Raw genomic sequence first — 24,194 nt, 5'->3', positions numbered from 1 at the left:
CATGTCTATCCCATTGTGGACATTGGCTCTGGAACTGATGCGCTACAATGTTTAGAGCTATATTCTGCACTCTGTATCTTTCCATTTGCTCTATCTATTGCAGAACATAGACCATTGAAGAGTACAGCAGAAAAACAGGCCCTCCGGCCTACAGGGCTAGTGCCGAACATGATGCCAAGACCATCCCTTATGCACCTGCGCATAATCCATATCCCTCCATTCCTTGCATATCCATCTACCTATCCAAAAGGCTCCTAAAGGCCACTATTGCATCTGCCTCAACCATCAACCCTGGCAGCACGTTCCAGGCTCTGTGTAAACAAGATGCCCTGCAATTGTACTTGAATTTGGCTTGACTGTATTTATGTATAGTATTATCTGATCTGGTTGGATAACATGCAAAACAAAGCTTTTCACCGTACTCAACGATTATTAATTAGCTTTGGCTTCTTCCTGCTCCTTTTCGGACACATATGATTTCATTTATTTATAGATATTGTTTATGGCACTTTATAAATATTTTTGTTTTGTTTTTTGTATGCTGTTGCACACTTGCTTTTTATTCTTTTATTCTGTTCGAAATAAATAAATAAATAAATAAATTATCTGACTGGAGTGTTTACTCTGCATTAATGTACCATATGATCATGAATGCGTTACAGGTCCGCCATCGATTATCCGGCAACTAGTAGCCTAGCACCTCCTTTAATCCGGACATAAATACAACAGCGCACTTGAAATCCCACCTGAAGTCTCCTTGACAATGGGCCTAGGCCGGATGAGGCAACTGATCATGACCTCCATGCCGATTGGCAGTTCGGGGCGCTGGAACTCCAGCCCAGCTGGAGCCGACAGATCCATAGCTGACGTTACATCCCTGTAACTCAGCTCCCCGGCAGCCTAGGCAGACTGTTCCAATGCCGTTGGACTCCCCTCGGAGGCCGTGACCTCTGTTGGTCCAGTAAACCGGATAATCCGGCAAGGCTCTGCAACCAAGGATGCCAGAAAACCAGTGGTGGACCTGTACACTGAATCCTCCAGCATTGTGAACATTGCTGCCTCCTGTCCTTGTCGTGTTACAGACTCTGGAGAACTGCTGTGTTATTCTTTATCCTCCCCACACCACGAGTATATGATTCAAATGGAGTGTATATTTGACTGCGGATGACGATTCCAAGCTGTGAAATCAAAACCATTTCACTGATCCCGTGCCAACAAGTGTTGAAAAGAAAGTTGCGGTTCTTTTAAGAAGCAATGTGTACCGAACGGGCCATATTTAGCAGCTGGGAACGCTCAGCTCCTTGCATCTCATGGACCCCATTCAACACTTGGGAACCAAGGGAAGAAACACATTTGCTCAACACCCTTCTTTTAGAGATACAGTGTAGAAACAGGCCCTTGGACTCACCAGGTCCTTGCCGACCAGCGATCACCCTGTACACTAGCACTATCGTAAAACTGAACCATCCTATCAGCAACTAGAGAGCTGTCCTGAGCTACTATCTATCTCTTTGGAGACCTTCAGTCGATCTTTAATTGGACTTTTTCTTGCACTAAATGTTATTCCCTTCATCATGTATCTGTACACCTTGGACAGCTCAATTGTAATCATGTAGTCTTTCTGCTGACTGTATGTGTCTAAATATTTCTTAAACATTGCAATAGTGCCTGCCTCAACTGCCTTCTCTGAAAGCTAATTCCATACACCCACCACCTTTGTGGAAATAAGGTACTCCTCCGCTGTAGGAGATGTTGGTGAGACTGCACCTGGACTACTTTGTGAAGTTTTATAGAAAGGTTGGGATTAAACTAGGGAACATACATTCAAGATTCACAAAGATTTTGCTGGGTGGGTTGGAACAGTTTACCTTGAAGCAATAGAGGCTGATGGGGGCGATCTTTTAGATGTTTATAAAATCACTAGGGGCATAGATGAGATGAATTATCACAGGCTTTTTTTCTGGGTAAGGTCTAAAACTAGAGGGCATAGGGTTATGGTGAGAGGGGAAAGATTTAAAGGCGACCTGATAGGCAAATTTTCACACGGAGATGGTGGTGGGTATATGGAACAAACTGCCCGAGGAAGTGGTAGAGGTAGGTACAATCATAAAGTTTAAAAAAAAGACACTTGGACAGGTGCAAGAACAGGAAAGGTTTAGATGGATATGGGCCAAATGCAGGCAAATTGGACTAGTTTAGGAAGACATCTTGGTCAGCATGGATGAGTTGGACCAAAGGGCCTGATTCTGTGCTGCTTAATTATATGACTAACCCATCAGGTTGAAGCGGTGTTGGCTAATTATGAAACAGATTCCCCACACCTAATTTGAAGCCTTATAGAAACATAGAAAATAGGTGCAGGAGTAGGCCATTCGGCCCTTCGAGCCTGCACCGCCATTCGATATGATCATGGCTGATCATCCAACTCAGTATCCCATCCCTGCCTTCATCTCGGTCCTAAAAGACTTCCCTCTTATCCTTAAACTGTGACCCCTAGTTCTGGACTTCCCCAACATCGGGAATAATCTTCCTGCATCTAGCCTGTCCAACCCCTTAAGAATTTTGTAAGTTTCTATAAGATCCCCCTCAATCTTCTAAATTCTAGCGTGTACAGGCTGAGTCTATCCAGTCTTTCTTCATATGAAAGTCCTGCCATTCCAGGAATCCAAGTGAGCCCATAAAATTATCATTTTTAGAAATTGCATGCACATTTAAAACACTTGGGTTTCAAATTATTTTGTTGTCTTCCAATATTCTCTACACAGTGCCTTGTGTTCCAACAATACCTATAATTCTGCCCAGTGTTTTAGTCAGTACAAGTTACCTCTAATATCACTATGCATCAGCTTGGCTGGGTGACGGAGAGATATAGTTGCAATGAAATCATGGTTGTTCAGTCTCTGGCCTCTCATGCAGAAAGTTTAGTTTCAAACTCCACTCCCTCAACTTTTTAAGAGGAACCTGAGGGGTAAAACTTTTACACAAAAGGAGTTGGGTGTATGGAACGAGCAGCCGGAGGAGGTAGTTGAGGCAGGTACTATTGCAATGTTTAAGAAGCATTTAGGCAGGCACATGGATAGGACAAGTTTAGAGGGATATGGACCAACCGCAGGCAGATGGAATTAGTGTCGATGGGGCACATTGGGCATGGGAAAGTTGGAACAAAGGGCCTGTTCCCACACTGTATGACTCTATGACTCCTGGCTTCCACACATAATCGACCCATTCCCATTCCGGTTATTTAAGCTGCCTCAGCACGGTCACCAGCATTATCAAGGACGAGTCTCACCCCGGCCACTCCCTCTTCTCCCCTCTCCCATCAGTCACCTGCTCCTTTTCTCCTGATTCAGCCTGACCCGCTGAGTTACTCCAACATTTTGTGTCTATATTTAGTATACATCACTGACTTATAGATGGAACAGGAAAACAACCTTGAAATATGTGATTTTATTGTTTGTAGTCTTGTCTAAAAAATATACCTTGAAATCTACTCTACATAGAAACACTTTGTTAACTAATATTTTTAACCATTTTTTAAAACAAATTGTTTATGAATGCCAATGATCATCGAGCATTTATGAACAAAACCATCACCTTATATGTAAAGCGATCCAACTGAAAGAGAAAAAGTGGAAGATTAGACAAAGCAAATCTTTTGGCCGCTCTCAGCATGCAATGACAAGTAAAAACACCCGAGTCCTATCCCACCATCCGCTGAAACAATCTTGATTCCTTCAGTCAGGAGAAGGGTAAACACATTCTTCTTAACAGTTAATTTGTCGAAGTATTAACTTGAGAACACACCATAGCATGGCCGAGGTGAAATACAATGTAAATGGCTATCTTCTTCATATGAAAATATTAATACTTAAGGAAAATTCTGTACATCAATTTACTGTGACAATTTTCTACAAAGAACAGTAAAGTGTACAACCACATTTTCTAAAACTTTAATAATAAAAAGACATAACTGGATACCTAATAAATCAAAACCAATTTGATGGAACAACAGTGTCTTGAATGCTTTGCATGCTGCATGAATGCATACAGTTGTTAATGCTGCAATTTCATGCGTCAAGGCCAGTTGTGCTGCAATCTTTATCTCACTGATTGCTGACTGAACTGTGGATTGCTCATCAATTGTCTTCAGAAGCCCTTCAGCAATCTGCGCACGGATGTTTTGACAGTTCTCCATTGTCACCTTTGCAGTCATAAACGTTCTTGCCAAGAGCTTTGTACAACTTGCCAAATGTTTCACATTAGAAAGCAAATAGTAAATCAGAAACCGCTTAGAATGATGCATATATTGAATTGGTCGGTGTTGAAGCTGCTGAACTATTACGCATTTTTGCCATTTGTTCAGCTAGAAAATGGAATATCCTGAAATTTGGAACCACCGTTAAATTTTCCTCAGTCAACGGAGAAGGATTGGATACTCATCTGGTACCATCAAGACATATTCTACAAACAGTTCTGGAAATATAAAGGAACAGTCACTATTAATGATGAGTAACATTTATTAAAACTAGAAAGACAGATTTGTTTATTCACCAATGTTAACATGATGCAAATTCTACCTATTGGATTTTTAATAAAGAAACCTCCATGTACTGACAATTAACACCTGTATATATTTAAAATTCCATAGAATACGAACAATAAATAATTAAAATACATATTTTTATGAGGATGTAGCCAGTACTCGAGGGCCTGAGCTATAGGTAGAGGTTGAGCATGCTAAGAATCTATTCCTTGGAGCACAGGAGGATGAGGGGTGATCTTATAGAGGTGTACAAAATCATGAGGGGAATAGATGGAAAAGATTGTTTCCATGCTATATCTCATAATTTTATGAGGTGCAGATCCCACATTTCACTGTAACAAATCCGAGACTGAATTTCAAACTCCCTTAGAGTTGCACTGCTTTCAAATCGGGACGATTAGATTGCCTCTTGAGTTAAAAACAATAACCAAGCTTCAACCTGTCAAATGTCATTCTAAGAATTATTTATGTGGGTGGTAATATGATCTAACATAACTCAAATATAAACAAAACTCTATATGTTTAAATAGTTTTGAATCCTGCATCAATCCTACTTATTGTAAGTGTCACCCATAATAATATGGACATACTTGCTGGACTCTTCATAAATTAAACTTAATTTAAAAAATCTATATTCTATTTATGTTTGGATTAAACCAATCAGCTCAAATGTCTATGCTTTAATGAACCCCTCCTTCTGTGAGCCCATGTGCGTGTAGATATGGGAATGGATAAGAAGTGATTAGTTGAGGTAGTTGAGGCCAGTTCATTGGCTATATTTAAGAGGGAGTTAGATGTGGCCCTTGTGGCTAAAGGGATCAGGGGGTATGGAGAGAAGGCAGGTACAGGACACTGAGTTGGATGATCAGCCATGATCATGTTGAATGGCGGTGCAGGCTCGAAGGGCCGAATGGCCTACTCCTGCACCTAATTTCTATGTTTCTATGTGATCAGACTGTTTTAATTCTAGTCTAAGTCATAGTCACACAGCATGGGAACAGGCTCTTTGGACCATCCCGCCCATGCCGACCAACATCCCTCATCTACACTAGTCCCACAGACCTGCGTTTAGCCCATATCTATTTAAACTGTTCCTAGCCATGTACCTGTCCAAATGTCTTTTAAATGGTGTTATAGTACCTGCCTCAATTACCTCCTCGGGCAGCTTGTTCCATATACCCACCACCCTCTGTGTGAAAAACGTCCCCTTGGGTTCCTATTAGATCTTTCCCCTCTCAGCTTAAACCTATGTCCTCTGCTTCTTAATTCCCCTACCCTGAGTAAAATGCTGGGGTGGAAGATTGCAACCTTCACGTGATCCGCCCTGTTTCGACGAATGCAATCAACCCGGCATGCACAATCAAATAAGATCAAATAGAACAAGTTGTCCTACACCTTTAAGCTGTGCACGCCATATGCAAGAAGAAGAAGTAGAATGTTGTGCATTCACCCTATCAATTCCCCTCATGATTTTATACACCTCTATAAGATCATCCCTAGGCCTCCTGTGTTCCAAGGATTAAAGACCTAGCCTGCCCAACCTCTCTCTTTATGTTGCATTACCATGGCCTTCAGAGAAACCAGGGCCACAGCAGGAATAGACCATTTGGCCTGTCAAGCCCAACATACCACAGTACAGCACAAGAAGCACATGCACAGTACATGCACAGTAGAGAGCATGCTGACCGGTTGCATCGTGGCTTGGTTCAGCAACTTGAGCGCCCTGGAGAGGAAAAGACTACAAAAAGTAGTAAACACTGCCCAGTCCATCATCGGCTCTGACCTTCCTTCCATCGAGGGGATTTATCGCAGTCGCTGCTTAAAAAGGCTGGCAGTGTCATCAAGGACCCACACCATCCTGGCCACACACTCATCTCCCTGCTACCTTCAGGTAGAAGGTACAGGAGCCTGAAGACTGCAACAACCAGGTTCAGGAATAGCTACTTCCCCACAGCCATCAGGCTATTAAACCTGGCTCGGACAAAACTCTGAACATTAATAACCCATTATCTGTTATTTGCACTTTATCAGTTTATTTACTCATGTGTGTATATATTTATATAATGGTATATGGACACACTGATCTGTTTTGTAGTCAATGCCTACTATGTTCTGTTGTGCTGTAGCAAAGCAAGAATTTCATTGTCCTATCCTGATACAATAAACTCACTTGAACTTGAACTTGAAAAAGTGTATAGAAAGGAACTGCAGATGCTGATATATACAGAAGATAGACACAAGGTGCTAGACTAACACAGCGGGTCAGGCAGCATCTCTGGAGAAAAAGGATGGGTGACTTTTTGGGTCAGGACTCTTCTTCAGCACAGGAATCCCTCGAAGTTTCAAACATTCATCTACTTCCACTTAAAATACTTCCAAGGTGTGATTTTTCATAACTGTGGGGAAGCGAATTCCAGGGATTCACTGACATCTGTGAGAAGAACCTTTTCCCTACTTGGGTTTGAAATGATTGCTCCCTTGGGTTGAAGCAATGTTTCCTCTCTCAAGATTCTATCATCAGTCTAAACATCCTGACATCTGTGCTGTCTCCTCCCCTTCCTCAACCCTCTAGCTGTCTCCTCCCACCCTCCCATCCGCCCGCCCCCGGGCTCCTCCTCCTCCCCTTTTCCTTCCTTCTCCCTCCCCACCCCCCATCAGTCTGAAGAAGGGTTTCGGCCCGAAACGTCGCCTATTTCCTTCGCTCTATAGATGCTGCTGCACCCGCTGAGTTTCTCCAGCAATTTTGTGTACCTTCGATCTTCCAGCATCTGCAGTTCCTTTTTGAACACATCTGTCATGTTTAGTTTGGTTTAGTTAAAGATACAGCACGGAAATAAGGCCCTCCAGCCCTCCGAGTCAATACCGACCATCAATCGCCCTTTCATACTAGTTCTATGTTATCCCACTTTCTCATCCACTTCCCACGCACTAGAGGCAAATTACAGAGGCCAATTAACCTGCAAACCTGCTTGAAAACAGGCCGTTCTGCCCATGAAATCCATGCCGACCAGCAATCGCCCATACATAATACATATTCTATCCTACACGCTAGGGACAATTTACAGAAGCTAATTAACCTACAAACTCGCACGTCTTTTGATGTGGGTGGAAACCAGAGGAAACACTCATGGTCGTAGGGAGAAGGTGAAAACTCTACACAGGCAGCACCTGAGATCAGGATCGAATCCGGGCCCCAAGCACTGGTGAGGCAGTGGCTCTACCTATTGCACCACTGTGTGCCACCCTGTCTCGGTTTAGTATAGAGATACAGTGCGGAAACATGACCTTCAGCCCACCGAGTCCACGCCAAACAGTGATCACCGTACACTAGTTCCATCCTACACACTAGGGACATTTCATAGAAGCCAATTAATCGACGAACCTGCACATCTTTGGAATGTGGGAAGAAACCAGAGCACCTGGAGAAAAACCACATGGTCTCAGGGAGAATGTACAAACTCCGTACAGATAGCACCAGTAGTTACGATTGAACCCGGGTCTCTGACACTATAAGGCAGCAACTCTCCTGCTGTGCTACTGTGCCACTCAGTCATGGTCTCTTCGGATCTTATTTGCTTCCACACGATTATTCCTTATTCTAAATTACAGACCCAACCCATTTAGCTTGTCAAGATAGGATTATATCTGACTATTACACATTACTCCCTCTTCAATACTGATCTCCCCACCATCGAAGGGATTTATAGGAACTGCTGTATGAAAAAGGCAGCCAGCATCATCAGTCCAGTCCAGTTTCAGGAACACCTTGTTGAGCACTGTAAACACCAACTAAACTTTGGATTACGAACCATCTTGAGTGAACTAGGGATTTCGAGCTTTTGTCTTATTTTGCACTATGGTATTTTTTATATTAAACTTTTTTTGTTTGTGTATTGTTATCTATCTGTGTTTACAGACATGTTATGCTCCTGTAAGTAAGAATTTCATTGTTTCATTTTGGTACATATGGCCTTAAAACACTCTTGAATCTTCTTTATTACAAAGTAATACTGGCGGCACAGTGGCGCAGCAGTAGAGTTGCTGCCTTACAGCGCCAGAGACCTGGGTGCAATCCTGACTACGGGTGCTGTCTGTGCGGAGTTTGTACGTTCTCCCCGCGTGGGTTTCCTCCCACATTCCAATGATGTGCTGGTTTGTATGTTAATTTGCCTCTGTAAATTGCCCCAAGTGTGTAGGATGTAAACGTGGGATAACATAGAACTAGTGAATGGGTGATCGATGGTCGGCATCGTTTCTAAGCCCGTTTCCACGCTGTGTCTCCAAACTAAACTAAAAACTGATATCCAAATTTGCTGAGGAATAGTCTAGTCAGCATTATACAGATGATATAGATCAAGTTTCTAATGAAACGTTATTGTTAATGGAATTATTATGCCTTACCCCGTGATCTGCATTTGGAACTTGCTCAGCATTGCACTCCATTTGGTTCTCCTCTTGCCCTCCATGGTTTATTGATGGGAGATGTCCGAGATGTGCTGCACCTTCTTGTTTCTCGCCCTCTACATTAGTTCCCTCTATCTCAACAGAAAGAGACTGCAGACAAAGTAACTCAGGCTGACCCTCTTCCTTCTGGTACGTATCTGAAGGTGGGGTTGTCGGGGCTTCTGAGTTTTGGGTCAAAGCAGCGATGTGTTCAGGAGAGATTCCAACGTCTGATGGATGGTGGAGTGATTCACAGGATGAACCAGTGACACTGCAGTTGGAGCCTCGCATGAGAGGCCACGCTTCTGAGGCATTGCTATCAAAAGAGGGCGTAAAGACATCCAGGAGAGAAGGCAGTATATTACGACCACAGTCCTTGGGCCTGTGGGAAAAAGAGAGCATGTTACAGTCAGCATGTTGGTTGACAAAGGCCAACTGGCATACTTAAGTTGCTCAAGCTGTTATCACCAGTGCAAGACATCAGTCTAGTTCAGTTCAGTTCAGTTTAGAGATACAATGCAGTAACAGGCCCTTCAGCCCACCGACTCTGCGACGACCAGTGATCACTCTACTAGCACTATCATACACACTAGGGACAATTTACAATTTTACCGAGGCAAATTAGCCTACAAATCCGTATGTTTTTGGAGTGTGGGAGGAAACCAGAGCACCCGGCGAAAGCCCGCGCAGATCACGGGTAGAACGTACAAACCATACAAGCTCCATACAGACAGCACCCATAGTCACGATTGAACCCATGTCTCTGACGCAGTAAAGCAATATCTCTACCACTGCACCACTGTTCCACCCCTTATCTGCCTCTGTGCTTGACATGTGATCAATGTACAGGCTCAGAATAAAAGGATATACCTTTGGAATGGAGAGGAGAAGGAATATCTTAAGCCAGAAGGTGGTGAATCTGTTGCCATAGACGACAGTGGAGGCCGCCATCGGGTATTTCTAAAGCGGAGATTGATAGCTGCTTGATTGTTAAGGGTGTCAAAGGTAATGGGGAGAAGCAGGAGAACAGGGTTGAGAGGGAAAAACACATGATCAGCCATGAGTGAATGGTGGAGTAGACTCGATGGGCCGAATAATTCTGGTCCTATGTATTATGGTCTTATGAATGATACATGCGTACGATACAACACATTTTGCAACTGTAATTGAAGATCTATTAAAATGCAGATGATGTAAATCAAAAATAAAAGCAGAAAATGCGTGGAAGATGTTGTCTAACAGCAGGTTAGACAACATCTGTGGAAAGAGGAACAGAGTTAACATTTCAGATTGAAGGCCCTTTATTAGAATTGGGAAAGAGAGAAAACGGTATAGTTTTAAGTTGCAGGGAAGGTGTAAGAGGATGGATAGGAGTGAGGGAGCATTTCTAATAGAGGTGAAGCCAGGTTTGCCATAAGATTGAGTTGTACAAGACAACCTGTTGATGAGTTAATGAATTAGTACACGAGAGAAAAATTAAACAAATTTCATTAGGGGTGGCACAGCGGTAGAGTTGCTGCCTTACATTGCCAGACACCCGGGTTTCATCTGCAGAGAGTTTGTACATTCTCCCTGTGACCGCGTGGATTTTCTCCGGATGCTCCGATTTACTCCCACACTCCAAAGAAGCGCAATGTTGTAGGTTAACTGGCCTCTGTAAATTGCCCTTGGTTTGTAGGGAGTGGATGAAAAAATGGGATAGTTCATCCGAATGTACCTTTTAACCTTTTAAGATGCATTTACCTTTTAAGATGCTCCGATGCTGATGGAGGATAGGAGCTTTCACTGCTGTACTCCAGGCTGCAGGTATCATCAAAACAGCACGATGGAACCAAGTGAACAGGACCTTCAAGAAAAAATACAGTGGTTGCTGTGAGGCAATATAGACAAGAGAGGATGACAATGTCCACACTGTCTATGTTCCTAATCACCTTCATAATGTGGACAAGTCGACTTTAGAGACATCAGCCCACTGACCAGCAATCATCCCGTACATCAGTTCTATCCCAAACACTAGGGACTATTTGCAATTTACAGAAGCCAACTAATCTACAAACATGTATGTCTTTGGAGTGTGGAAGGAAACCGGAGCACCTGGAGCAAACCCAGGTGGTTACAGGGAGAACGTACATAATTTGTACAGACAGAACCCTTAGTCAGGATCGAACCCAGGTCCCTGGATCTATCGCTGCACCACTGTGCCACCCTATATAATTCTGGGACATTTTGTGCCAATTTTCTTTTTTCCAATTCCTATTTTGCAGTTCATAGTCATATAGCATTGGGACAGGCCGATCAGGCCAGCTCGTCCATGCCGTCAAAGATGCCCCATCGAAGATAGTCCAATTTGCCCATGTTTGGCCCATATCCCTCTAAAACTCTCCTATCCATATACATGTCCAAATGTTTTGTTAAACATTGTGATAGTACATGCCTCTCTTCTTCTGGTAGCTCATTCCACATACCTACCACCCCCAGAGTGACAAAGGTGACACTTGGCTTCCTATTATTCCTTGCCCCTCTCACTGTCCTACTACTTCTTGTTCTTTGTATTTTTCCAGGATATGTGGCATTGCATGCTGTGTTCCTCTACTTGTAATTTTATCACCTTATGTCTTGAGTCAGCTGTTTATATCTTGTACGCAGAGCTCCTGCCTCAAGATTATAAACCATATTAAATCCTTGTTTTGTTCCGCACCTCCCACTGATATGCAGGTAATTTTATCTATTAACAGATGTGCCCAATCTGCACTCTTTGGCTCATTACATGCAAGCCGGCTCATCTGAATCTAGAATGATGGTAGTGTTTTGTAAATGTCCCTCTTCTCTACACTCATTTAACAATTGCTATTTGACGAACAACATTAAACTGTGAACTGAACCTGGCTAATTAGTTGCTGCTATGTCAAATATGGCCTTCCCCAAAGTTGATTCTATGGTAAACTATTGCAAAAAAAAAAGCCTCAAACTATTGAACATAGAACAGGACAGCACAGGAACAGGCCCTTTGTTCTATAATGTCCGTGCCGAACATGATACCTAGACTATCTCGTATCTACCTGTGCATAATTCATGTCCCTCCATTACCTGCATATCTACAGTATGTGCCTATCCACAAGTCTGTTAAATGCCACTATTGTATCTGCCTCAACAACAAATCCATGGCCGTGCATTCCAGGCACTCATATGTACAAAGTTGTCCCACACATCTTCTTTAAACTTTGTCCCTCTCACCTTTAAGCTATGCAGTTATACAGGTACGCAGGTAGGATAGGTTTGGTGGCATATGGGCCAAACACAGGCAGGTGGGACTACAAAGAAAACATAGAAACGTAGAAAATAGGTGCAGGAGTAGGCCATTCGGACCTTCGAGCCTGCACCGCCATTCAATATGATCATGGCTGATCACCTAAAATCAGTACCCCGTTCCTGCCTTTTTCCCCATATCCCTTGATTCCTCTAGTCCAAAGAGCTAAATCTAAATCTCTCTTGAAAACATTCAGTGAATTGGCCTCCATTTCCTTCTGTGGCAGAGAATTCCCCAGATTTGAAAACTCTCTGGGTAAAAAGGTTTTCCTCATCTCAGTCCTAAATGGCCTACACTTTATTCTTATACTGTGACCCCCAGGTTCTGGACTCCCCCAACATCGGAAACATTTTTCCTGCATCTAACCTGTCCAATCCTTTAAGAATTTTATATGTTTCTATAAGATCCCTCTCATGCTTCTAAATTCCAGTGAATACAAGCCCAGTCGACCCATTCTTTCATCATATGTCAGTCCCGCCATCCCGGGAAATAACCTGACGAACCTACGCTGCACTCCCTCACTAGCAATAATGTCCTTTCAAAAATTAGGAGACCAAAATTGCATACAATACTCCAGGTGCGGTCTCACCAGGACCCTGTACAACCTCCTTAGGACCTCCTTACTCCTAAACTCAAATCCATGAAGGACAACATGTAATTCGACTTTGGAAAAGCAAAGATTTATTAAAGTAGTAATATTATTAACAACTATTGCCTGGTTTGATTAGTAATGGAGATATCAGCAAATACTATATTTCTTTCATTAAATTAAAATTAATATGGGCAACAGAGTCAGATGAATAGCGCATGAAAACACCTTGAAAATTATTTTCTACCCTTGCATTCATCTTACATCAATCTCTATACTTATAAAACTCTCATCTTGGATGTGTATTTATTTGTGTGTATGTTTGTGTATAATCACATCTTCGCGAAAAAACGACGTGGTAACGGTAACATGTTTACATATTCCGGTAGACATATTTCCCCTGGAGTCTAAAATCGCCTTATCTGAAAATGTCATGCTTTATTTCTCGAGTTATTAATGAAAATGTTCAAAATTCTGACAAAACTTTGAATTTAAAAACGACTGTCTTTCGCTGATGAAGTCACAATAGGTCTGCGTGCCTTCTTCCTCGCGCTGCGAGTGACGTCACCCCCCCAACCCTCCCTCCTCCCCCCCGTTATGCAAAAGATGCAGCCAGAGTTGAAGTCGGGCCCTGGACTGAAGACCAAAGATCATAGCTGAAGACTGCGGCGGCCCAACTCACGGTCCTTTGGTCATCGCTCGCCCGCCCGCCCCCTCACCCACTCGCCGCCTCACCCCTCGCTCAGGGTCCTTGTGTCGGCGCATGGTGGGGAGGTTGCTGCCTGTCGCTGCCCTCTCTCTGCCTCTGCCCCTGCCCTCTACCTTCTACCTCTACCCGCTGCATCTGCCCTCTGCCTCTGTCCTCTACCCTCTGCCGCTGCCCTCTGTCTCTGCCCCTGCCCTCTCTGCCTCCCTCCCTCTCTAGCTGTGCCTGCGAGTTGGGGGCTATGGGTGAGTGGATGGTGTGAAAGGAGCAAATTAATAATATTAATATAATATCAAGGGGGTGGTAAGTGTGTGGTGTGTGTGGGGGGGTTAGTGTGTGTGTGTGACGCCACAGGCTGCCCCCCCCACACCCGCGCGTTGAGGGGGCGGGACCCAACTAGACTTGGTCTAGTGTACCTCTAAAACTCTGTTCTTGTAAGTGTGTATATGTGTGTGTTTTTACATCTTCGTGAAAAAACTAGGCGGTAACGATAATATATTTACATATTCCGGTTGACATTTTTCCCCATGAGTCCAAATCATCTTATCAGAACATTTCATGCTTTATTTCTCGACCCTCGAGTCGACGAATGCAGGCCACCTCACTTGCGGTCCTCGGCACAACGCCCGCCTGCCGCCTCGCTCGCGGTCCTCGGGTCGACGTCCACCCACGGTCTCGCTCGGGTCCACTTCCGTCCCCTCTCTCTCTCTCTCTCTCTCTGCCTCCCTCTCTCTCTCTCGCTCTCTGTCTGCCCTCTCTCTGTCTTTGCTCTCTCTGCCTCTTTCTTTGCCCGTCTGCTCTCTATGCCTCTCTGCCCTCTTTCTCTGTGCCCCATCTCTCTACCCCCCTCCCTACCTCTCGAGCCGTGCCTGCGCAGTTGGGAGCTGTGCGTGAGTGGATAGGGTGAGAGATGGGGTAAAAGGAGCGAATTAATAATATTAATATAATATAACAGTGTGTGTGTGTGTGGGGGGGGGGGGGGGGAGGGGATTAGTGTGTGTGTGTGTGGGGGTGGTTAGTGTGTGTGACGCAGAAGGCCGCCCCCCCCCCCCCCCCCTCCACCGCACATTGAGGGGACGGGACCCGACGGGTCCCACATGGTCTAGTTGTACATAAAAGTGTGACTCTCTGCTGTCTTAAACAGTAAGAAAGTATAATTACTGGAGACCATTGTAATGCATGTGTCAGTGTTCCCACTAATAACACGCAGTACATTAGACATCTATTTTTCACACTTACCACAAGTCTGTGCTGGACTTTGCTGACAGTACGCACAGGTTTGGTGTGGACTCAGATTAATCCGTTGTCTGTCAAGTGAAGTTGACAGTTCTGCCCCATTTAATTGAGCATCGTGCAGTCTCATTGACCCTTGGGAAGGAAGAGCAAAGTTAAAATAATGGCCTTTTATGAAGACCTCACTAATTCTCAACACACGGTCTCAGTAACCCTGCCCCTCTTTTAGGGTCCAGGTGTATTTTGGTGACATTGATTTCTGGGCTGCATCTTTCCAACGCTTAGCATTTAAAAAAACTCAAGACTAACTCAGAATATGGGCCAGGTGTATTTTGGTGACCCGGGTTCGATCCTGACTGACTATGGGTGCCGTCTTTACCCAGTTTGTATGTTTTCCCCAAGACCACATGGGTTTTTTCCAGGGGCTCCGCTTTCCTCCCACACCCCAAAGACGTACAGGTTTGTAGGTTAATTGGCTTGGGTAAAAATTGTAAACGGTCCCTAGTGTGTAGGATAGCGCTGGTGTACGGGGCTCGCTGGTTACCCGGACTTGTTGGGCTGAAGGGCCTATTTCCACATTGTATCTTTAAACTAAACACAGACAGGTGGGATTAATGTAGATGGGGCATGTAGATCAATGTGGGCAAGTTGGGCTGAAGGGCACTTTTCCACGCTGTGTGATTCTATGACTCCAAGCAGCACTTTCAGAAAAACAATGACTCTGCAAAACTACATCTGTTCCTGCACGTCTGGAACTGTTTTAATCTTTCCTTTTACAAAAAAAAACAGCATACCAATGGGCACTAATCCTGTTCCACAAGAGCTAAATATTAACAGGCACTAGATGTGGGTAAAACTTCATATTTTGTCTCGTTTCCAGTGCACACATTATTTTTGTGGGAGAGCTAAATCTTTGTATAAAGGACGTAGTATTAATATTGTAGATTGTTGTGTTGCACCAAGCTAAGGTCATAGAGTCATACAACATGAAACAAACCTATCAGCCCAATTCATCCATACCGACCGAGATGCCCCATCTAAAACAGTCCCATTTGTCCCTGTTTGGCCCATGTCACTCTAATTCTTTTCTATCCTGGTCAAGTGTCTTTTAAATGTTGTTATAGTACCGGCCTCAACTACCTCCTCTGGCAGCTCGTTCCATATATGCACCACCCTCTGTGTGAAAAGGTTGCCCCTTGAGTTCCTATTCAATCTTGGCCCCCCTCACTTTAAACCCATGTTGTCTGGTTCTTGATTCCCCTACTCTGAGTAAAAGGCTGTTAATTCACCCTATCTATTCCCCACATGATTTTATACACCTCTATAAGATCCCCCCCTGAGCCTCCGGTGCTCCAAGGAATAAAGTTCATCCTGCCTATAGTTCAGGCCCTCAAGCCCCGGCAACATCCTCGTAAATCTTCTATGCAGGCTTTACAGGTTCTTCAAACAAGATCATAAGCACCACATATTGAAGAGTTTATTAATGAAGAAAATATGAGTAACTAGCTGCATAATCATTTTCAGAATTTTGCTGCCTATTGCACATGGCTGATAATTTGGGATTGATCGAGACAGGCTTAATATAATTGAAAACATTCCTTCTTCATGATAAACGTTTTTAAAATATTTTAGTCCTCTCCACCAGGCCTGCACTCAATCACCGTGTTAAGACAGGTCATCTGCCTTCCAGTTCAATCCTTAAGTCACACAATATATTTTGTGTTGGTAAAGTAAGGCTGCTGTGTATGTGTGGTCTGAATCCTTATGCTTGAAGTTACGATGTGGGAGTGTTTACAAGTGGTTTCCAATCCAATTGCAGGCGTTGTTTGTGCAATGAAAGGAAGTTCTATTTCTGAGCCTCATGGAAAAGAATTGTTAATTGTTGGCTAAATGAAAGACTGGGAAGCAAAAGTTATTTTCAACTTAATCCATTCACCGCACACTTCATTGTGAGTTGTGGCTGAGAGGGAATGCTAAATCAGCCATGATTGAATGGCAGAGTAGATTTAATGCGCCGAATGGCCTAATTACGCTCCTATAACTTATCAACTATCATTTAACAATGCATTTACACTTAGGGTGGCAGAGTGGCGCAGTGATAGGAGGTTGATGCCTTACGGCTCCAGAGCCTTGGGTTCGATCCTGACCTTGGGTGCTGTTTGTGCGGTGTTTGTGCGTTCTCCCAGTGACCACGTAGCTTCTCTAAATTATCCCTGATGTGTAGGACATAGAATTACTGTACGGGTGATTGTTGGTTGGCACGGTTTCAGGGCCGCAGGGCCCGTTTCCGCACTGTATTTCTGACGCAAACTAAACTCTGAGTAATTTCAGGTCGTAAACTTACAACTGGGATTTTTCTCCATGAATTGTTTCTTGCAGTAGATGATGCAGAGGATGAGAAGAGCCAGCAGAACCATGGCCAGTGCACTGCAGATAACGGCAGCCAGTGCGGTGTCCCGCGGACTGGAGGAGGTCGATGTGATCTTCACAAGGTTCACTCTGGTGTTACCTGAAAACAGCAATGGTAAGCATGGTCAGTACCAAGTCTAAGACATCGTCATCTTGAATCCCACACTTCGGCTATCATTCACAACTGTATTAATATGTACTGTGAAACATGCACAATGAAGCAGTTCTATTATTCAGGGCTAAAGATTGGGCGGCGTCTGTGGAAAGCAGAACAATGTTCACACTTCAAGTCTGAGAGCCTCTTTTTCTCCATTCATAGATGCTGCCTGACCAGTTGTGTATTTCCAGTATTTTCCACTTAGAGTCATAGAGTCTTACAGCAAGGAAACAGGCCCTTCAACTTGCCCACACCGACCAACATGTCCCATCTACCCTAATCCCACCTGCCTGCGTTAGGCCCATATCCCTCTAAACCCATCCTATCCATGTACTTGTCTAAATGTTTCTTAAACATTGCAATAGCACCTACCTCAACTACCTCCTCTGCAACTCGTTCCGTACACCCACCACCCTTTGTGTTAAAAAGTTACCCCTCAGGTTCCTATCAAATCTCCCCCCCCCCCCCTCAAACCTATGTCCTTTGGTTCTTGATTCCCCTACTCTTGGCAAGAGACTCTATGTGTCTATCTGATCTATTCCTCTCATGATTTTTACCTCACATGTTTCCATTTTCAGTATTTTTTCATTTCTATAAGATCAGGCTGGTAAATAGTGGGGTAAGGTCAGAAAGGAGAGGATTTACACAAGGAATTGTAGGCAGGATTTGGGAGGGCCATATGCATGGACTGGGAAAGGGGAAAGCAATGAGGGAGTGTGATAGACAGTTGGTTGAGGCAATGTTAGTTTGAGTGGCAGAATGGTGGGTGTGGGAGATGTAAGGCAATGGTCCTGACCTTAGCGATGGGTGTGGTTGGCAGTCACACAAGTGATAGGAGTAGAATTAGGCCATTCGGCCCGTCGAGTCTACTCCACCATTCAATCATGGCTGATCTCTGCCAATCCCATTTTCCTGCCTTCTCCCCATAACCCTTGACATCCGTCCATCTCTGCCTTAAAAATATCCACTGACGTCCTCCACAGCCCCCTGTGGCAATGAGTTCCACAGTTTAACTACCCTCTAATTAAAGAAGTTCCTCTTCACCTTCTTTCTAAAAGAGTGTCCTTTAAGTCTGAGGCTAGGACCTCTGGTCCTAGACTCTCCCACCAGTGGAAACATTCTTTCCACATCCACTCTATCTATGACTTTCATTATTCTGTAATTATGAAATCCCAGGGGCTGGGAGAGGTCATGTCTGATGCAGAGAGGTGCTTGGGTGGGGTCAAGCAAAACTCGTGACCTCAGAGTGGTCTGGAGTCACAGCCAATGGCCGGGAGAGTGAGAGAGGGGTTTGCCAGAATGCTGCCTGGGTTAGAGGCCATTAGTTATAAATAGAGATTGGACAAACTTGGATTGTTTTCTCTGGAATGTCAGATGTTGCAGAGAGACCTGATAGAAATATGTATAGTTATGAGATGCATAGATAAGGTGAAGTCAGAACCGTTCTCCCGGGGTGGAAATCAAAGACTGGGGTGGAGATGTCGAAGGCTAGACGGCATTGATTTAAGGTGAGTGGGCAAAGTTAAAGGATAAGTGCGGCAAATGTTTTTTTACACAGTGTACTCTGTTTACATATTCTGTGGTGCTGCAGCAAGTATGAATTTCATTGTTCTATATGAGACATATGACAATAAAACACTATTGACTCTCTCTTGACTCTTGAGAGTGGTGGGTGCCTGGAACATGCTACCAGTGGCAGGTACAATAGTAACGTTTTTAAGAAGATTTTACTTAAGCATGTTCTACAATGTAGAGTGTTTTAGATGGCTATGTAGGGAATGAAGCGATATGGATCACGTGCAGGCAGAGATGATTAATTTGGCTTGGACATTGTTGGCCCTGGAGCCTGTTCATGTGTTGTAATGTTCTATGTTCTATGTGGGTGGGTACAAATAAAAGAAAAGAAAGCAATCATTCTGCACCTTTCACATTCCAATGTAAGACATCAAAGTGACTTAAGACCAATAAACTACTTTTGAAGGCCAGTTGCTGTTGAAAACCAATATGCATACGCAGTCACAAAAGAAAATGTGATAAAGTAAAAAGATGCAGGTGCTAGGAATCTGGAATAAAAACTGGAAATGTTAGAAATTACTCAGCAGCTCAAGCTGAAATGTTCCAATTACATGATATTTGCTCAACACACTGTTGGCTGTGGGACAAATATTGACCAGGACACAATGGATAACTAAAAACCCAAAAAGCTACAGATGCTGAAAGTGTGGAATACACAAGAACAGGCAGACAGATGGAGGGAGAGTCTTTTCAGATTCATAACCGATCAACAGAGGAAGGGTGGCACAGTGGTGCAGCGGTAGTGTTGCTGTCTTACAGCGCTAGAGACCCGATTTAGATCCCGACTACCGATGCTGTCTATATGGAGTTTGTACGTTCTCTCTGCGCCCGTGTGTGTTTTCTCCAAGTGCCCTGGTTTCCTCTCACACTCCAAAGACGTACAGGTTTGTAGGTTAATTCTGTCTGTCTGTCTGTCTGTCTGTCTGTCTGTCTGTCTGTCTGTCTGTCTGTCTGTCTGTCTGTCTGTCTGTCTATCTATCTATTTCACTCCAACACGGGGTTGAGTGGTGCCATCTGCTTCATGATGTCCTGGTGCAGTGTTAGCCATTGGTCATGATGTAGTTTCACTGATAAGTAAGCTGGGTGGATGAGCAGTCCTCTGAACACAATACATAACAGAATTCAACATAAAACATAAACATCCACCACAGCGGAACCAGCACCTCCCGCTGTGGCGGAAGGCACAGAAGTTCAGTCAATCTTCCTCCTCCGTTCACCCGTGGTCGGGGCCGTGAACCCTCCGCAGTCGCCGCTACGGATGGCCCGATGTACAGGCCCTCTCGCCAGGGTGATCGAAACTCCGACATCTGGATGGATTGAAATTCCCAATTCGGCCGGTTCCTACCGGAAACTGCAGCTTCATGATGCCAAGACTACGGGCCCAGTGGTCAGAGCACTTCTTCTGTCGTTCCTTGGCAAAGGATCGCAGGCAGCTCCACGATGTTAAAGTCCGTGTAGCGCCCACGGCTAGAAGCTCCACGGACCGATCTGGTCAGCAGGCCCCCCGCAGTCGAAGCTCCAACACTGGCGACCCCTGGCAAAGGATCGCAGCTCCGCGATGTTATAGTCCATGCTGCACCCGCTGCTGAAGCTCTGGGCTCTGGGCCGGTCTCCGGTCGGAAAGGTCGCTCCAATCCAGTTGTTAGGCCGCGAGAGGGGCGAAAATGCGACATGGAGAAAAGTCGCATCTCCGTCGAGGTAAGTGACAGGGAACGGTTTCCCCTATTCCCCCCCAGCACCCCCCACACAAGACACACTGGGAGACATACATTCAGACACGCTGAAAACAACAAAAAGTCCAAAGAAACACACAAGCTGCTGGCGAGGCTGCCGCGCGCGGCGCCATCTTGGGGGAACACTGTCCCTAATGTGTAGGATAGTGCACGGGTGATCGCTGGTCGGCGTGGTCTTGTAAGCAGGATCAAATCCGGGTCTCAGGCGTGGTAAGGCAGCAGTGTCATAGCCTCCTGAATCTATATTCTGCCCTCTGTATCTTCCCCTTTGCTCTATCTATTGTCCTTGAGTTTGACCTGATTGCATTTATGTATGGTGTATCTGATCTGTTTTGATAGCTTGCAAAACAAAATTTTCACTGTACATATGTGACTATAATAAATCTAAACCTAAAACACAGAACAGTAGAGCACAAGAACAGGCCCTTCCGCCCACAGTGATTGTGCTAACATTCAGGCCAACACCATATTTTATCTACCTGCAAATAATCCATATTCCTCCATTCCCTGCATATCCATGTGTCTATCCAAAAGCCTCTTAAATGCTACTATTGTTGTATCTGCCTCACCACCAAAGATCTTAGAGCAGAGCAAGATAGGCCACTCCTGCTAAATACAATGGGCTGACGTGTAGTACGCTACGGAGGGGATCCTGGGCATTTTTCCCTGCCCATTTTAGTAACCGGAGCCTACCTGACCCGACCCGACTCGCAGTGTAATCAATGTTGCGGGGCAACGGTTTGTGTGTGTGATATAGGGTTAGATTCATAATTCTGTCAGTTCATACTTCTTGTCAAGAATAAAATTTGACTCTGGTAATTGTCTTTTTTAATGTTTTTTAAATCATTTCTTTTTAAATGGCTCACAAGCAGTGTTTGAGTTGATTTTGTAGTAACCGGAACCTACCCGACCCGACCCGACTCGCAGGGTAATTGACATTGCGGGGGACGTTTTTGTGTGTGATATAGGGTTAGATTCATAATTCTGTTAGTTCATAATTCTGTTAATTCTTGTTAAAGAATAAAATGTTTATAAACACTCATACATGAATGTGATATAAATGTATATAATCATATAACACACACAATTATATTTCTTCTGATCCAATGATGAACTTTATTTCAGACTAGACAAGGGACATTAAATAAGAAACATTGTAAACCTCCCCGCAACTTCACACACTAGGCCTTATCCCACCCCCCAAACTCCCCCCCCCCCCCCCCCAACGCACTACCCCTCTCGCCTCCCCCGGCACTACAATGTCTCCTCCCACTCCTATGCCCCTCACCCACGCTGCCCCGGGCCCCACACTCACTCTCCCGGGCCCCACACTCCTCTCCCCGGGCCCCACACTCCCTCTCCTCGCTGCCCCGTCCCCACACTCCGTCTCCCCGGCCCCACACTCCCTCTCCCCGGGCCCCACACCCCCTCTCCCGCCCCCCACCTCCCCGGCCCCTCCTCCCTCTTCCCGGGCCCCCCCACACTCCTCACCCCGCTCCCTCCCGGGCCCATCCTCCCCCTCTCCCCGGGCCCCACACCCCTCTCCCCGGCCCCACACACTCCCCCTCCTCCCCTGCGCCCCCACTTCCCTCTCCCGCGCCCTCCCTCTCTCTCCCGCTGCCCGGGCCCCACCTCCTCTCTCTCCCGCCCGGGCCCCACACTCCCTCTCCCCGGGCCGCACACTCCCTCTCCCGCTGCGGAAACAAAGATCCAATCTTTGGCCGGAAGCAAGATGGCGGGGGCTGGTTGCTAAAATGGGTCCTATAATCACCCATGAATCTGCCCATGAGCGTACTACACGTTTGCGTGAGAGTAACCCATCTTGCTCTGCTCTAAGATCTTTGCTCACCACCACCCCTGGCAGTATGTTCCAGGCACTCACCACCCTGTGTTAAAAGGTTGCCCTGCATATCTCCTTTAAACGTACCACCCCACCCTTCACATTTAAGCCTTATGCCCCTGTCCCACTTAGGAAACCTGAACGGAAACCTCTGGAGACTTTGCGCCCCACCCAAGGTTTCCATGTGGTTCCCGGAGGTTGCAGGTAGTTGCCGGAGGTTGCAGGTAGTGGAAGCAGGTAGGGAGACCGACAAAAACCTCCGGGAACCGCACGGAAACCTTGGGTGGGGCACAAAGTCTCCAGAGATTTCCGTTCAGGTTTCCTAAGTGGGACAGTGGCATTACCCTCCAGTATTTGATTTTTCCACCCTGGGAGAAAGGTTCTGTGTCTATGCCTCTCAGAATTGTTTTTACTTCTATCAGGTCTACCCCCGGCATTCCAGGAAAACAATGCCAAGTCTGCCCACCTTCCCCTGTAGCTAATATTCTGATTCAGAAGCAAGAATGCTGCTACTTGGATCACCGATGGGGAGTTACTGGTTAATATCAGTGCAACATTGTAAAGTTTAGGTGCAAGCTGTTAATGCTACCAAATATTGACTTAGGTTGAAGCTGACAAGGCAGTGTTAATTTTTTTAAGTGTCCCTGGTAGGTTCAATACCATGTCAATGTCAGGTCACTATTGTTATAATGCCGTCTGAGGAAGGGTTTCGGCCCGAAACGTTGCCTATTTCCTTCGCTCCATAGATGCTGCTGCACCCGCTGAGTTTCTCCAGCTTTTTTGTGTACCTTCAGGTCACTACATGTTTTCTCGGAGTTTCTTAAAATGCTGTGAAATAATCTTCATGGAGTGAGAATCACAGTTTCACCAGAAATATTGTACAGGAGAAATCTTTACCTATGCCGCAGCAGATAGGAATCTTAACCATTTCGTAAAAACCTTGCGTGAAAATTCAAAATTCTCCAACTGGCATTCCACATGCTCGGAAAACAAAATTACAATACTAATGTTAGTCCCGAGGTAATTCTTTAATTCTATTGTTTCGGAAGATCTTCACGTTTGGCGGGGAGTTACACTTCAGTGTCAGTGGATGAGGAGAAACCTGATAAAGTGTATAAAATTATGAGAGGCACAGATAGGGTCGACAGTCAGAGCATTTTCCCAGGGTGGAAATAGCAAAGATATCAAAGATTAGGGGACATAGTTTTAAGGTGAGATGGACAAAGTTTAAAGGAAATGCGCGGGGCACGTTCTTTTACACATGACTGCTTGATTAGATCATGATTTTCTAATTTTGATGCTGCTACTCCCTTCATAATGATTCTTTTTTATTTCATTTTTCTATTAGTGGCGGGAAACTGGCTCATGGCTTAAGGAGCTTTTAAATACATGGATGTGCAGAGAGTGGAAGAAAATGGATCATGTGCAGGCAGATGAGATTAGTTTTGGCATCTTGGCATCATGTACAGTACAGGCATTGTGGACTGAAGGGTCTGTTCTTGCGCTGTACTGTTCTATGTTTTACCTTCTAAACCCTCTTTCATGTACGAACGGAAGGCAGCGTCTGGAGAAACAGTCTGAAGAAGGGTATAGACCCAAAACGTCACCTATTCCTTTTCTCCAGAGATACTGCCTGATCCGCTTGGGCCCTCCAGCATT

The 24,194-nt window shown here is 44.9% G+C and overlaps 1 protein-coding gene across 1 annotated transcript in view; it reads right to left on the bottom strand.

The window, feature by feature from the left end:
• Positions 1-3,432: 3,432 nt before the first annotated feature.
• Positions 3,433-24,194, bottom strand: part of tnfrsf19 (TNF receptor superfamily member 19) — a 74,123-nt gene continuing 53,361 nt past the window's right edge. The window contains exons 6-10 of the mRNA XM_033022763.1: positions 17,166-17,330; positions 14,828-14,956; positions 10,730-10,832; positions 8,945-9,368; positions 3,433-4,473 (exon numbers count right to left, since the gene is read on the bottom strand). Of these exons, the coding sequence (XP_032878654.1) occupies positions 4,462-4,473; positions 8,945-9,368; positions 10,730-10,832; positions 14,828-14,956; positions 17,166-17,330 (833 nt within the window). The 3' untranslated portion in view covers positions 3,433-4,461. The remainder of the gene's footprint in view (positions 4,474-8,944; positions 9,369-10,729; positions 10,833-14,827; positions 14,957-17,165; positions 17,331-24,194) is intronic.

This window comes from Amblyraja radiata, chromosome 6 (genome assembly GCF_010909765.2).
Source record: "Amblyraja radiata isolate CabotCenter1 chromosome 6, sAmbRad1.1.pri, whole genome shotgun sequence".
Classification (NCBI taxonomy): Eukaryota; Metazoa; Chordata; class Chondrichthyes; order Rajiformes; family Rajidae; genus Amblyraja; species Amblyraja radiata.
The sequence above is the reverse complement of the archived record's forward strand: the minus strand, read 5'-3'. Positions and strand labels throughout refer to the sequence as shown.